At 44.9% G+C, this 15,031-nt stretch overlaps 1 protein-coding gene across 5 annotated transcripts in view; it reads right to left on the bottom strand.

The window, feature by feature from the left end:
• Positions 1-15,031, bottom strand: part of SAMD4A (sterile alpha motif domain containing 4A) — a 203,578-nt gene that overhangs the window by 45,710 nt on the left and 142,837 nt on the right. For 4 of the 5 annotated variants that reach the window (XR_004320712.1, XM_032482073.1, XM_032482074.1 and 1 more), the window contains one exon: positions 6,491-6,754. The exons of the other annotated variant lie outside the window; for it this stretch is intronic. Coding sequence is in view for 3 of the 4 variants with exons in the window: in XM_032482073.1 (XP_032337964.1) it covers positions 6,491-6,754 (264 nt within the window). In the remaining variant the exon portion in view is untranslated. The remainder of the gene's footprint in view (positions 1-6,490; positions 6,755-15,031) is intronic. 5 annotated transcript variants of the gene reach the window in all.

The following is a 15,031-nucleotide window of genomic DNA, read 5'->3' as shown; positions in this document are numbered from 1 at the left end:
TCACCACGGAGAGCCATGCTGACTTCAAACAACTCTCTATCTCCAAGATATAATGGCCTCCCTGGTCTTTGAAGGAGAGAGGAGCCAACTTAGGAGGGAGCAGGGACTAACTCTTCAGTGTTGAAGTGAAAAGGAAAACACGCCTTTGGAAAATGAAGAACCGAAGTCTAGCAGCACTATCAAGATGACTGAAGGCTGTCTTTATTTTTGGCCAGAGTGGAATGAACAACCCAATTCTGTTCCAGCCTCTGAGCAAAAGAAAGAAGGCACCTTGGTCTCTGGTCCCGGTGGAGCTGAGGGCATGCTCCCTTGTCCATCCTGGGATGTGTCCATGGTAACCTCCGGGAGGGTTTCCACACTTGTGGGGAGCATGTATGGGTCTCGGAAGGCACAGAGATGGCCGAGTTTGGGTAAAATACTCAGAACGGTTCGATACAAACAGCGGGACTAAATGTCTCGCAGTTGCCAGCAGCTGTGACATCCATAAGTGGTGTGCAGCTCAGCCTGCTTTGCATCCTTCAACAGCGGCTAGGTTCCACATCGAAAGATGCCCTCCACATGCCTGCACGGTCCTTAAAGCACTTCAGTGAAGACACATGGTTGGTAAGGAACAGCGGCTATAAGTTTCATGACCTTTACATTTTGGGGGAATCCTGGGGATTTGCTTTTCAAAGACATCAGGGCTCCTCAGCCTATAAGATGGAGCACAAGTTGAGCCCATTAGGACCTATCCACACAGGTCATAAGTTGGCATTTGGGAATAAAGAAAGTAAAGTGAATTTACTAAGTCCTGGCCTTTAAGTTAGATGAATTCGAGACAGCGTCTAGAAAGTCAGCATTCAGAAAATAGTAACTTGTTCCCATGACAGGCATGCTGAAAAGTGTCCCAGCCACCCATGAGGCTGTGTCACTCCCACTCTGTCACTCACACCCTTATGACCCTCAGAAATGCTGCATTCATAACCTTTCTTACAAAGGTTTCTGATGAGTTCCTCTGTCTTAAAAAAAAAAATCACTCTTCTCAATTTTTCCCCCCTACTCTCATTCTAAGACAGGCAGAAGTTCAAGGTCTACATCTCAAAAACAACTCAAAACCCCAAACCAGCTATTTCAGAATAGGCAATATATTTCCTTTGCTACAGAGAAAAAACTGACATAAATTTCATCTAAGAAGGACTCCTTAGAAAAGAAAAACAGCCTATTTTCACAGTCACTGGTCCCCCTCTGCTCTTAATTGCTGTGTTTCTATCAAGGTTACTGAACCCAAAGATTTCTTTTTTTACCTTTATCACGACAATTTACAAATGTAAGTTTCAATTACCCCTATATTTTTGTACTATCATAATGCCACACCTGGTAAGTATATCCGCCAACATTAATCTGTAATGGTGAGGCTGAAGTTCTTATCAAGAGAAACAGAGCCCCCATCTCTACCCCTTTCACACCAACAACCGCAGCAAAAGTGTCACGGAGCTTCTCACTCTTAGGAGCCCAAATCTCCAAGGTCTTACCAGCCACGAGTCTAGTGAATCCCCCACATGAACTTATCATGGGCAGGCTGGATGCTTAAATGGTGCAGGTGAGGAGAGGACCCAGGGCTCTTAGGGAGGTTGGGCCAGGGGACAGCATGGTGCACTGTGGTCCTGGCTGGCACACCTCCACTGGAATCTTCTAAAGGATTCCCACACTCAGCCTGCCCCATGCTGTCCCCTCCTCAGCCTGTTTCTTTTCCTATTTATTCTTTGCTATAGATGACACCATGGGCTACCAGATGTCCCAGGCAAAAACCTTGGCATTGTCCTAAATCCTTCCTGCTCCATCACTGTCTACCTTCAATTAGGGCACATTCAATTGAGAGCACTCTCAAATCTATCTTATGAAACCCCCACGAACACACTCCTTCTTCTCCCTTGCTTGGCTTGGTCCAACTTCAACTTCCTACTCAGTTACTGACGCACCCCCACCTTTTAGCTGGCTTCCAAATCCAGAGTCCCCTGTAACTGCTCTGATTGATATGTCTCCCACATTTCTGCCTCAGGCCTGTTTCTAATGTGCAAATCTAAGCAGGTCATTCTGCTACTAAATACCTTCAATGTCAAGATGAAAGCCCAAATCTTTTGCAAAGCCTACCATCCAGCTTTTCCCTCTCCAGACTTTGTTCCCACGTGCCCTTAACACTCTAGCCATAGGATGTAATTGGTCAAGCTGTCTCATCACCATGCTTTGACGCATACTGTTCCTTCCGCATAGAATGCCCTTCCCACACCTTGTATATTTGGCTAACCTGGAGTCATGTTCTGAGTTTGAGCTCCAGGCCTCGTCCCCTTCAGGAACTTTCCTTGACTTCCCTCCACTTTGAATTAGGGCCCTCGTTGGTACCGGCCTTGACCCAGGGGAAGTCTCCATCCAAGACAAGATGTTTTCACAGCTGTGCAGGTGCATCAGGGACCTGTTTGTTGCTCATGCGATAGTGAGTCCCTTGATGCAGGAATCATCTCCTTCACCTCTGTCTCCCCAGTAACTAGGCCAAAGCCTCTCTCAGCAAGTGCTCAAGAAAGTCAACTGACTTGATGAGGACAAAAATGAAACCTGTCAATCAGTCTTTCTTCCCTTGTCTCTGCTCCCATGGTACACAGCCACATCACTCATCAACAACCCTGGCCTTCCGAAAAGTCTTTAGGCGTGGGGTTCATACAAAATTTCTGAGGACATGATGCTAATATGAGGGGCAAATGTGCTTCTTATACCAATGAAATTCTGTTCTCTATTTCCTTTTCCTTTTTGCGATGGATGGGAATGTTTTTTCCCCGCTCTCGGCCGCCGGAAGGCTTTGTATGAGCAAAGAGGGAAGAGAGATGTTCCACTCACACGATACCAAGGGAAAGAAGGATATAACTGAGTACCAACTTAGAATCGAGAATCCTTCCCCTGGGATAAGTCACCGTGAAGCTTTTGCAAAGAACAAGGACAACTGAATTTAGAAACCATAATCAACATATTTAGTCCAAATTGTATAACCAGTAGCCTCCACGGGGCATATTAAAAGGAAACGTCCATATCCCTGTTTAATGTTCCACGTCTGTTCATTAATTTCTAGTTGAGTAGCCGGTCTCATTCTTCCCTTAGCCCGAGATACTAGTCTGAGATCCCTATCCCACAGGGACATCCACTCTGTGCTTCAGAGCTGACTTAAGCCTTCAGGATGGGTATTTACTATAAAAGGAAAAACAAAGCAGGCAGATGATGTTAATCCTCTGAGAGCAGGAGCTGGTCTACTTGGGAGAGAACTTAGGGACAATCCCTGGCAGGGAACGCTGACACCAAGACAAAAAGAGGGAGAGATTGATGTTTGTGAAAAATAAAAAGATCAGGAACGCTGGGCCGTGAGCTTTATTTCACACTCTTGACCCATGAGGTCCATTCCTAAAGGACAATGTGTAGCCAAATCTGGCTTGTCTGTCTGGATGGAAAGGAAGGCTCGGATGAACACAGTGTCTCAGCAAGGTATGCACAGCTGCTAGCAAGAAGGATGGATTCACATTAAATTAAGCTTAATTATGGGAATTCTGTATTCTTTTCCCAAGGTGTGGGGTGAGGACTGACACACAGCTCCTGGAGATCTGGACCTCTCCCAAATTCTACTACAGATTCCCTCTTGTTCTCGTAAACTGGGTGTCTAAAAACTAGACAAATAGCAATTAGATGATGGCATCATGAGGTGGACCAGAAAGTAGCTTTAAAAGGCTGAAGACTCCTGCCAAAAGGCTGGGTCACAGAAAGGAAGAGATGTGAATCCAAGAGGAAGAGCTGGCTCTCTTTAAAAGCACTTCATTTGATTTCAGATTTCAGTTCTCAGAAAAATATGAATTAACCTGGAAAGTTAAACTGGCGTCTGCTCTTGGACAGAGGAATCAGGATGACATACTCAGGATAGGCTTGTTAAGAGCTGCCTCTCCTGGGCTCTCCTGGGAGGCCACCCTGAGCAGTGCTTGACGGCAGGAGTTCTCAGGGGTGGCTTCTAGTGAAGATGTAGCCAGGTACGGTGGGGGAGGGGTATGTGTGCTGAACACTACCCTGGCCGTTGACCCTCTGGGGTGCGGGACATTTCTGCTGCGGGACCTGTAGGCTGCACCGCAAATATACTTTTCCACATGTGAACCCTACATCATTTTATCATGTTTCTTCCTTCAAATTAGTTTTGCCATTTAATTTGCTAAGGACTTTATATTTTGAATCTCACAGCAATTCTTAGGGAGAAGGACAGCTCACTAGGTCAGCAGAAAGTGGATATACTTAGAAGAGGGTCCCCTGTTTAGTCCTGTCACCACATAGCTTGTTTTCTGAACACACGTCTTGAGCCTCTAAAGAAAATCTTGGGTAGAAGGTCTTGTCTGCATCATTTTCTGACTGAGCAGCTCTGAGGAGATAGTTCTTATCAATTCTAAAGGAAGGGCTTCTAAAAGAAGCTGATACATGGACTATCCCTTGAACTTTGGAATATTTTGGCTTTTATTCTAAAGCAGGGGTGGGACATTTATTCCATTTTCTCTCATTCATTTCTCTTTAAAAATGTGCTCTCGTTACTCATTTTTTACCTCGGGAGACCAGCACGCAGTGAGCACACTTTTACCTGCCTTTGGAGCATGCCTAAGGTAAAAAGAAGGCTTCAAAACAAAACACAAAGGAAAAAGAAAACAAAGAAAAGAAAGGAAAAGGAAAAAAGAAAGAAAAGATAATGAAGCTCCTGCAACCAGACAGCGGCCCCTGGGCGAGGCCTGCACCCTGGAGAATGGCCTTCAGGCAGGGCCTTCCTCGGCCCTTCAACACAAGGGCCGGGCCTCCTTCTCGCGGTCACCAATTAGAACTGCACATACACTTTCTTGGAAACCATCCATCCAGACACTCCACTTTGCTAGGAAAGAAGATAGTCCAGAGCAACGCTGTCTGCAGCCCCCTAGGTCCCTCAGATACTCTGCTGCCCTGCTGCCCGAAGCCCAGCCAGGCTTACCAGGAGCACAGCTGGGCCTCCTCCCATCACCCGGGGCTCAGCTGCCCGAGCCAGCACCATGTAGCATACACTCAACAGTGGGTTTTGGTAAGTCTCCAAAACTATGACACAGTCCCCCGACAACTGTGAAAGAGGAAGAAGGATACATCCCCTCTGTGCTAAAAGGAGCCATTGTTTTTGCTGCCTGTTAAACACCTTTAAAGACCCATTTGTATCACCAGAGGAAAACATGGAGACCCATCCTACGCACACTGGGCACGCAGCATGCTATCCACCACCAACTGTAGTTGGGGGCGGAGGGGGGGTGGAGTGCAGGCCTGAGTAGCTGAGAGGGAGGAAGGTTCAAGAACTGCTCCAGGGAAGCAGCTTCATTTCACCTGGCTGACAGGCTCCATGTTTCAGCCCGGTGCTCACTTACAACCAGCAACTGGGCAGTCTTGGGCATCTGTCTGTGCTATGCTTCTGCCGTGGGAAGGGGATTTGGTACACAGCCTCCTATGTCAACACAGATCCTTTTCAAAGGAAAGATCAAAAACAGCACAACCTCAGGACGCTTCATGTCAGCAACGAGGGTGCTCTCAGAGCCTCCCCTCGGCATCGCAGTCCCAGGAGCACAACTAGTTCTTGCTTTTCCATCTAAAATTGTTATTAGTGTGTCTCTGATGAGCATCTTTCCCTAAGGCTTTCCCAGCCCTTGAACAACTGGCATCTAAAAATACAGAATTGCATGTATCCTCTTTGAACCCGTCATGGGGAATTTGGAAATCTCTATCTTCTGATGAGTATCTTTAGAAAGGGAGAGATTTACAGCGCAACGTAGGAATATTTATTTGTGCTGCACAAAAGGCCTTTATCACCTGTATGCAAATCTGTTATCACGCTTAAAGCACTGTCAGGGAGTCTCGGTGGTATTTTTTCGTGTCCCTTAAACAGATGCAGAGAAAAGGGTTTGCAGGTTTCTCAGGGTATCAAAGGAAAAGGGAGAGAGAAAGGAAGCACTACTACAATTCTACACTAAGAGAGACTTTTAAAAAGATCCTGTGGTTTGTTTTGCTAGATTATTGATGGTTCCCTGGCCAAAGCAGTGAGGTAGAAGGCTGGAGCAGCTCAGCGTTTTTGCCAACAGGGCAGACCAAGGAGGGAAGTCCGCGCAAACAGTGCATGCTATCACCGTCAGCTGCCACTCATCTAATTGTCTGCAGGTCACTGCATTCGGAAAAGGAAAAAAAAAAAAAAAAAGGAGGGCGTTGACCTCTCTTGCTCTGGTTCCTGCTTCCCAGGTTTTGGCAAGAAGCCCTGGAAGGGGAATCCGAGCCCTTTCCGCCGTGGTCAACCCTGGAGCTTGGCAAGGGAGGAGTCAGACCCGTCAGCCCAGGGCAGGGCGGGCTCCTTCTTCCTCGCTGACTACCTCTCCTTTTACCCTTCTGACTCCAAATAAAGGGAGAGACTCTGTTCCCAGTGGTTTCTTGTTTAGTCACTCACCTTTCATACCACTACCTTCTTCTTGGAATGTGTTACGAGCAGTGGTCTGATCTTCTAAGTGTTCACTCCCACCACTTCCTGAAGAGGCTACACTGCTTTGTGGAGACAGGGGGGCATGATCGGATGGGAGGCACTGGGGTCCTCTAGCTCGTAAGTCCTCATGAGACATCCATCCATGTCCTAGAGGCTGGTTTGGCACATTCATGGGTGGGGTAAGGGACACAGATCGTTTCAAAGGGCTGTGGTGTGCCTGGCCTGAGAGAACTGGAAAAAAAAATAAAATGAAATAGGTTATTCCCCCCCTTGAGCCTGGGCTGCAGAAGAACCCACAGTACCTCTTAACCCTGAGCAATGGTGCTAACTGACCACTCCAGCAGGGGGTGCAGCAGGCTGGACACAGGCCTGGCCAGGCCCTTCCCTTCGGGGTGGTTATAAAGGATGCTGTCTGTACCTCTGGGTGGGTTGAGTTTCTCCAAGGAGGCTACACCTCTAGTGCCCACATGTAGCCTCAGACTTTGTGGGTCGGGATCTGGTTTTAGTTCTAAGTCTAGAAACAGGATTCATAGCTGCAGGGTCATAAATCAGATGAAGCTTGACAGCCTGGCAAAGTGGCCACCTGCCAAGAGTGAATCAAACATGTGCTGGACAATTTTTTTTTTTGAAACACACAAAACCCATTACCCATGTCATTAGGGTGGACTTCTGGAAGGGGAGGCAGGCTGGTCATCCTTGAGGATCTTTGCTGGGCTGAGTTAGAAGTGGGTTCTTCCTTCCAACCAGGACTCAGAGGACTATCACCTACGAAGGGGCTGCAGGCTCAGCAAGGGGCCCAGCACTAACACGGACCTCAGGGTACAGGTCGGCAGCTGCGTGTGAAAGGGCCGATTCTTCCCCTTGGCTTCGCAGCTTAGTGCCAAACTTTATATTGAAAACACTTCCAGGTAACAAGGCTTTCATTCAGAAGCCGGAAGGGTGCTCTTGGTAAACTGGGAAGGGTTTTTACCAGCATGTTCAGCCCTTCCGCACTGCGGGCAACATCTGCGCGGCCCCCATTTCTAATTTCTTTTCCAGAAAACTAGGAAAAAGCAACAAAACTCACATAACTCGCCAAATTAAATTGAGGTCATTCAAGGGAGGGATTTAACCAAAATCAACGCTGAGGGAGCCGACGTTACCCTTGGTTGGTTTTTCTGGGCGTGTCAAGTGACAACTTTACAAAATAAGTCTATTCATAACCTTCTCTCCGCACTGGCTCCTGACAGGTCCAGTTTATTTTGACTGCTGTAGGACTAACATGGAATTGGGCCACGTGCATTTTTAAACATTTTTCAGGGAAGCCATTAAGTTGCATCTCAGGCTCCATCCCCTCCAATGAGGTGTTTGCTCTCCCAAGTTTGGACTAGCATGGCTCTGCTGGCATTAATCTTTCTGTGTTTTTCAGTCCGCAGACCTGACATCCCCACGTAAGAAGTTCTGCTTTTTATTAAACTGCGTTTCTGGTAGGGCGGCACCCACATAAGGCCTGAACAGCAGACTCCCTTGCCCCCACTTAAAAAGATAAAGACCAGAGCCCAAGATAAAAGACTCAGCCAAAAGGCTGAGTGTTTGCAAAAGGTGTGTTTGGGGCAGTAGTGGTTTGGGCAGGCGGCTCAGGGACAGCTAGTGTTAACCAGGCCCCGAGAGCATGGAACTCTCTGTTGTCCGTTTGGCTTCCTGTAGCCAGAAGGGCAGCCTTGTGTGTGAAAGAGGGACAATCAGACAGAAGGGCCAGAAACCTCATTAACAAAAAAAAAAAAAAAAAAGAAGAGAAAAGGGAGCTGCCGAGTTAAGTATTTATAACCTGATAAATTTCTAATTTGGGTAGATTCTATCAAAGACAAGGAATTATCATCTAACTGCAAAATATGCAAAGGGAACATTGTTCAAAAAAAATTTTTTTTTGATCCTAACAGGGTGAAACAGCTTGCATTTCCACTAAATGGACAAATGAGGAAACAATTTTAAAAGGCTTCCTGGAAAATGCATTGCTACCTGGTTGGATCAGAAATAGCAAGAGAAAAAGAGAAAAAAAAAAAAAAAAGCAGAAAAAGAAAAAAAGAAAAAGAAAAAGGAAGCAGCAGCAAAAATGAAGAGAGAAGCCAATAGGAAGAAATGCCAGACATCCAGAAAATTCATTTCATCCCTGTATAAGTATTTATATAACTTTGGGCAGAATTGTTTAGGGCTGCCCTGGGTGGGGGACACTCCAGCTTAGATGTCTTTGCTTTCTGGTACCTCTGTGACCATTTCAGAATACCTGGTGGATGCTCTGAATGGTGCCAGCCACGTGTGCCCAGAGTGGACATGGTGGTGGTGGGGGCTCTTCACAGCCAGGATCAGAGTGAGCCTGAAACCATAAAAACAGGCCTTGCCAAAGAGACACACACAGCCCAGAGCTGGTGGCACCCTTAGCACCCCGCCTGGCTAGGGATGGTACCTGAATCTATAACCATGAGTGGTCACACTGTCTTTGGATGTGGAGAATAATACAACACAGAGATAGTAGTTGAATTCCATTATTAGATGAAGCCAATTTGCTTCTTTCCACCTAAAGTTTTCTTAAAATCCATGCTCCCTCCCTTTGATGGCATCCTTGGGGAGGCTGTCAGTGTCCAAGGAATCCACTAGATGTTTACCTAACTTAATGGGACTTACAGGGATTTATTCATAGAAACCTACACCCGTTTCTTTATATATTCCTGAGCTTGACTGAAATCACATGGGACTACGGCATGAACTTGGTCTCTGCCTCTAATAAAAAATCAATTCTACCTGAGGTACCAGGGCCTTTTCCCAGGGACTTTCTACCTAAGGCCCCACCCTGTCTGGAGCATAGTTTCCCACAGCTGGTACCAAACTCAGAAATGTCTCCTTAGGAGCAAACCTGCTGTAGTGACCAAGCAAAATGCCTCACACTAAGCTTCCGATTTGCAGAGAGGGCTGTGGGTTTAAAGCCAGGCTGGACGCCACACCTAAATCAAAGCCAAGTAGTGCTGAGTAAATGCCTCATTTCTCCAAAGGGAACTGAGGCCCAGGGGCAAGACAGGCTCACCTTCCTGTGGGAAGGAGACCGAAGCAGGTGACAGGGGACCTGCCAACAGTGCCACTTTGGGGTGAAGACAAGTCTTCAGGTAGAGGCCATAGTGACCACAGAGCCAAATTTGGCGTGACTTTGTGTGCCAGGAGTACTTTGTTTGGCAGAAAGTGGCAAAGGAAATAATAAACGCCACGGACAGACAGTGTGATAAAACAGGCCACACAGTGGTGGCATGAATGAGGTGGCCAGGGCAGAGGACTGACGGCTGTCCCATCGCTCCGTTTCCTTTTCAACCAAAAGGACACATCTGAAGTGGCGTTAAGTAGAGGAAGAATGGACATGCAGGCACAAAGAAATAAATACATAAAATTCCTTTCCCTACGAGTAGGGAGAGGGGAGCAGTGAGAGCAGACATCTGAGAAGCTTTTCCCACTGTGTGAGCTGTCCCAGAACTGCTCTAGCTAGAGGTGGACCTTTGAATGTTCTCCCCCGCTGACTGTTGTGGGGCTGACAACGGCGAATGCTCCATTCAGGCTTACAGCTGCCCCAGAGTCAGATTCGAATGTTGCAGAATGACGTACACCTTGAAAATATCTCCCTACAGATCAGAACTTGGCAAGTTCCCACAGAGTTGAGGTCCTGAGTTTATACTGCATTTGTGACTTTGAAACATTGAGGATGGAGGGACAGCATGTTTCAGGGCGAATTCACTCTAAAAACTCCCTGGGGAGCAAAACTGTGACTCTTTTGCTCTTGAAAAAAACTGAAGCTAAAACTTAATGTGGTGTACAGTATAGAGTCAATATCACTTCTATTTTTAGGACTCTCTACAGGAAATTTCAGGCATGTACACATGAATATGTATGTATGTATGCGTACATGTGACAATAGAATGCTATAACCTTTGGAACATTTATGAATTCCAGTGAACCAAAGATAAATAATAAATATTGAGTAAGTCTAGTTGAAATATATGAAAAGCAGCTAAAAATAATCTTGTTACAGCTGTGAAACAGTACAATACAGAGGGTCTTCTAATCTGGCAGTGAACTCTGTCACAGCATTTGGGGCCAGCCGGCTTCTCTGACCTCTACTAACCTTACGATTTCTTTTTCATCTCCAAGCATCTTTAATGAGACTCCTTTCAACACTTTTTTAGGGGGAAATACGATACCTGGCACTGGGTCCTGTTCTTATATTTTCTTGAAAACCTGGAAATCAGATTGCTTTCCCCTTTTCTTTGACCAAACTTGACTTCATCTTGATTTTTAGTTATTGAAACGAGATTCAGGAAAAGACTTTAAAGGATAGACTATTTTAAGAAAATTGGGTATAACTACTTTTCCTGCTTTTTAATATAACAAATAATAGGTTTTGTGTAAAGAGGAAGGTTTGGGATACTGGCCCCGCGATCTCCTTGGGTCACTGTCAGGTTAAGTGTCATACCTCCCGTCAGAGAGCAGTGATCCTGTAAACGAACAGTCCAGACAACTGACGCCCAGCTCTTACACTGAACCTTTATCCTAACAAACTTTAGTGGAGGTCTTTCGAAGACACACTGTGTACTTACTTCTCGTTCTCCTTATATTTATACAATGAATGCAAATAACGCTTAAAAATGATTACTGTGAGCATAGATTAATAACATTTCAGAGCCGGAGACCCTGAAAGGCTATATAATTCATTAACTCCTATGTTGTGAGCTGTGGGCCCCTGGGTGGTGGGAGGACCCAAGAATCCCTGTGTGCCCTGGGCCTGATCAGAAGATGAAATGCTGTGCTATAAACGGTTTTCATATGTATCTAGAAAATATTAAAATTATTATTCATTAGGTAAACTCATTTATATTTGCTGAAGTCATTGCTCTTGTTGTCATTTTTCCCCCCATCATCAGATTCCAAGTACAATCACTGTTTTATGGGGACTCCAGTTTTTTAATCTCTTGTAAATGAGAGAGATGATGGCTATTCTCTGTGGTGTCTGTTGAGTTGCACAGTGGCCTCGGGAACTCGTATGTTTAAAATTTTCTGCACGGCCTCCACAGTCACACTACCTCCTCAAAGCCAGTCAGCCCCCACTTCTCATGCTACCACTGTGCGTTTCTACTAATTTCCAGGCTTAGCCTTTTGCTCTGGAGTCTAGGATCTAGACTGCTGGAGCTGACCTCCTTTTGAATAAGTGCATTAAGGGGGCCCGCACTCCTAAAGTCACCCTCTTTCATCAAACCCAATAACCTGTCTTCTCAACTCAGCGTTGGGCTCTGCAGCCTCACCAGGCCCTTCTGAATTCAGCCACAGAGACACGATTTGCAATTTCACCCTTCTTTCTTCCCAAGCCAGTCTCTCCATTTCTCATTCAAGAAGCTGTCCTTTTCATGGAAAACAGATGCTTCGTTAATTTTTCAAATTCTAGATGCTCATGTGATAGAACTCAGGGCGGTGGCTAGCACAACTAAACTTTACAAAATCAATTCATTTCAGTTTAGAGATTTTTAAAAAGTAGAATGAGAAAACCAAACATTTGCATATTATTTTAAAATACTTAGAACTTCTTTCCTGAATTAAAAGGTCCTGTCCAACTCCCTACTCTGATGATATACGTTGTGTGTGTCAAAAGGCCACGACAAAGCACAGGGAGCAGTCCACTCACGTGTTGCTGGTGGTGCTCTTTAACAATATTTCCTAGACCTACTCCCAGAAAAAATTCAGAAGTATCGGTAGAACCTTGCTGAATACACCAATTTGAAAGCTCATGCAACGTACAATTCTTATGTTTTGCTGCAGGAGGTGGTTGATCCTTGTCAAGTTTAAAGGAGAAAGAGCTCAAGCTGTTGGCAGCTATAAAATAGCTATAGCCTTTGTTTCAAAGTTATTGGAGAGAATGTTCTGTTCATTCCTTTAGTTTAGGCCTGCCTAACAGTAGTGTTTCAGTTCCATCCCAAGAATTTCTTCTGAGAACATTGATTTCAGAGCATCTAAGGAACTGCTACTAAAGGCTTTCTATTAACTATGAGTACTGCTCACTCCACTTGTATGTATAATCCTAGGTGTTTGCTTAAAAAACAAAAAGCCAACATTTTAGCGAGGCTCAGTGGTGATATGATATTAGACCCTGGATTCCTCTTCTTTAGTTGGTTTTGTGGTGCCACGACCAGTAATCTGAGGCCCTGTGGTGGGAATCTTTGGGGAAGAAAAGATTAATAGTACTGCAAGAATACATTTTAAAAAGTCCAAAAAACAAAACCAGAGTATTTGATCAGTGACATCATGCAAAGAAAAGACAAAATAACACCAGTCACATTTATGGCCAAGAACAGATTTGTGTCGGGGGGGAAGGAGCGTATTAATTACTAAGGTTAAAATTAACATGCTCTGCCTCATTGCTTTAGGGAATAGATTAAAAGCAAATCTGGAAGGTTATATGCCTCAACTCTGCATGCTTGCTCTCTGCTTCTTGCCCAAAAGTTTGGAAAACCAGTGCTCACAACATCTGGACACCAGAAGATGATTCCCCAAACAGCTTCAGACTCCACCTCATTCTGGGGGAAGAAGAAAGAGCACACTGCAAAACAAAGATGTGCTGGGTGGACCAGGTGTTCCCGACTAGCCCCAGGAGGAAGCCACACACCCTCTGAAGAGAAAGTATACATTCGTCTACACAGCAAAACGAAACAAATGGAGACTCCAGAAGAAAACAAAGCTGCAAGGACATCCCAACAAGGTTGACAGACACACACTGCTAAACCACTTTTTCCCCATTCAGTCTCATTTTCACGCTGTATTGAAGGGAACGCATCCTGATGCAGGGAAAAGCACTTGGAGAGGCTCTTCCATGATGTGAGTCCTTGTCACTGGCGTCAGCCCTTATTACTCCACAGACGGCTCAGCCTTTGGGCAGAGCAAAGATGTAGGTTTCTGCCTTCACATTATCACTTAAACATTTGGGCTTTTAAGAAGTAAATGAAAATGTTTCTGGCAGACTTTTATTGCTGCATTAATCTTGGGTACATTTCATTTGTTCTCTTTTGTCAGTTTCTATAATGGCAAAACTGGGTGTCATCCAGTAGAAAAATCTATTTTAGATAACTGCTGTTTGACTTTACATCATCATTATTTATAAAATAAGTTAGACAAGAAGCCAATATATACATTTGATAGAAATCAGTAGAATCTTACAAGCTTAACTTCAACTCAAGCAGTCCTAAAAGGAAACAGCCCAAATCCTCCCATTCCTCTCTATCGAAACCAGTACATCAACTATGGAAGTAACCTGACACCACTGAAGCAGATGGTTCAGCCAAATTAAGGGGGGGGGTTACCCCAGCCATTTCTAAGGTTCCTGTATACCATGTAAACTTCTCCTTTTCTGCACTTTCTTTTCATATCTATAGTTATATCTCTGTGTACTTAACCCCCAGGTTTCTTAATCCTTAGGTTTGTTCATGGAATTTCTATCCTCGTGGAGAATGAAGAGTTTAAACAGAGCTATAGTATTTGAATCATTTTGTTTGTGACACCAAGTAAATAACTGAGTCAAGCAAGTGCCCAGGAGTGAATCGAAGTGGATATTTCCTTTTTCATTTTCCAATGTATCCATAAAAATGCTCCAGTCATTGTGTTTAAGGAGGAGAGATAGTGGAGAAACTCAGAAAGATAGATGTTTGGTGACAAAACTTCCCTCCTACCCCTTTCTTAAAAGATAACTCTCAAATTGTAACTGCTATTACCTTAGCTCACATGTCTATCCAGGAAGTGCTTCGTAGGTTTACAAAAATGCACTGTCCATCCTGTGCTTAACACATTCAGGCTGCTGACAGTGCAAGTACCAGCCAAGCAATCCAAGTTTGGAACTGCCGAATAACCAGGGGTTCATGATTCAGCAATCAAACCCCCTTCAGAGCATCAGTCCCAAGGCCACAGTCAGGGTCACTGGATAAATCATCACGGAATCAATCACTATCAGTGCTTGTCCAGAGAAGAAGGGGTCAATCATCTAAAAGGGGCTTACAAAGGGTATTTTGGAACCTTGTCTACTAATTCTTGTCTTGAGCTGAACTATGGGCAAAGTCTTTACTGCCGCTGGAGCTTAAAAGCCTCCCAGGTAAGAGGGCAAGGTGAATCTTAAATACATTGATTAGGCTAGGATCAACATCATTAGAAGATGCCTAAATCCTACTGCCATCAGGCAGTACTAGCCAAATTTGCCACCATTTGCACTAGCCAAATGCAGGACCGGTGCCAGGATTTCAGAGTGTGAAACTCTGAACTTGGTCTTGATTAAACAGCAATCATTTTTTCTTTTCTTTCTAGTTTTAGGAGAAGGGTTATAAATAATAAGAAATGTATTATGCAGTTCTAATTCTTAACTTAGCTCCTTGATAGAAGAATGAGAACTGGAGATTCTCAGCATTTCGGCCAGCAGGGCAATTTACTGGTGAAGGAACTGGTTCTTGTTTTCATTAAAGC

This window comes from Camelus ferus, chromosome 6 (genome assembly GCF_009834535.1).
Source record: "Camelus ferus isolate YT-003-E chromosome 6, BCGSAC_Cfer_1.0, whole genome shotgun sequence".
NCBI lineage: Eukaryota > Metazoa > Chordata > Mammalia > Artiodactyla > Camelidae > Camelus > Camelus ferus.
The sequence above is the reverse complement of the archived record's forward strand: the minus strand, read 5'-3'. Positions and strand labels throughout refer to the sequence as shown.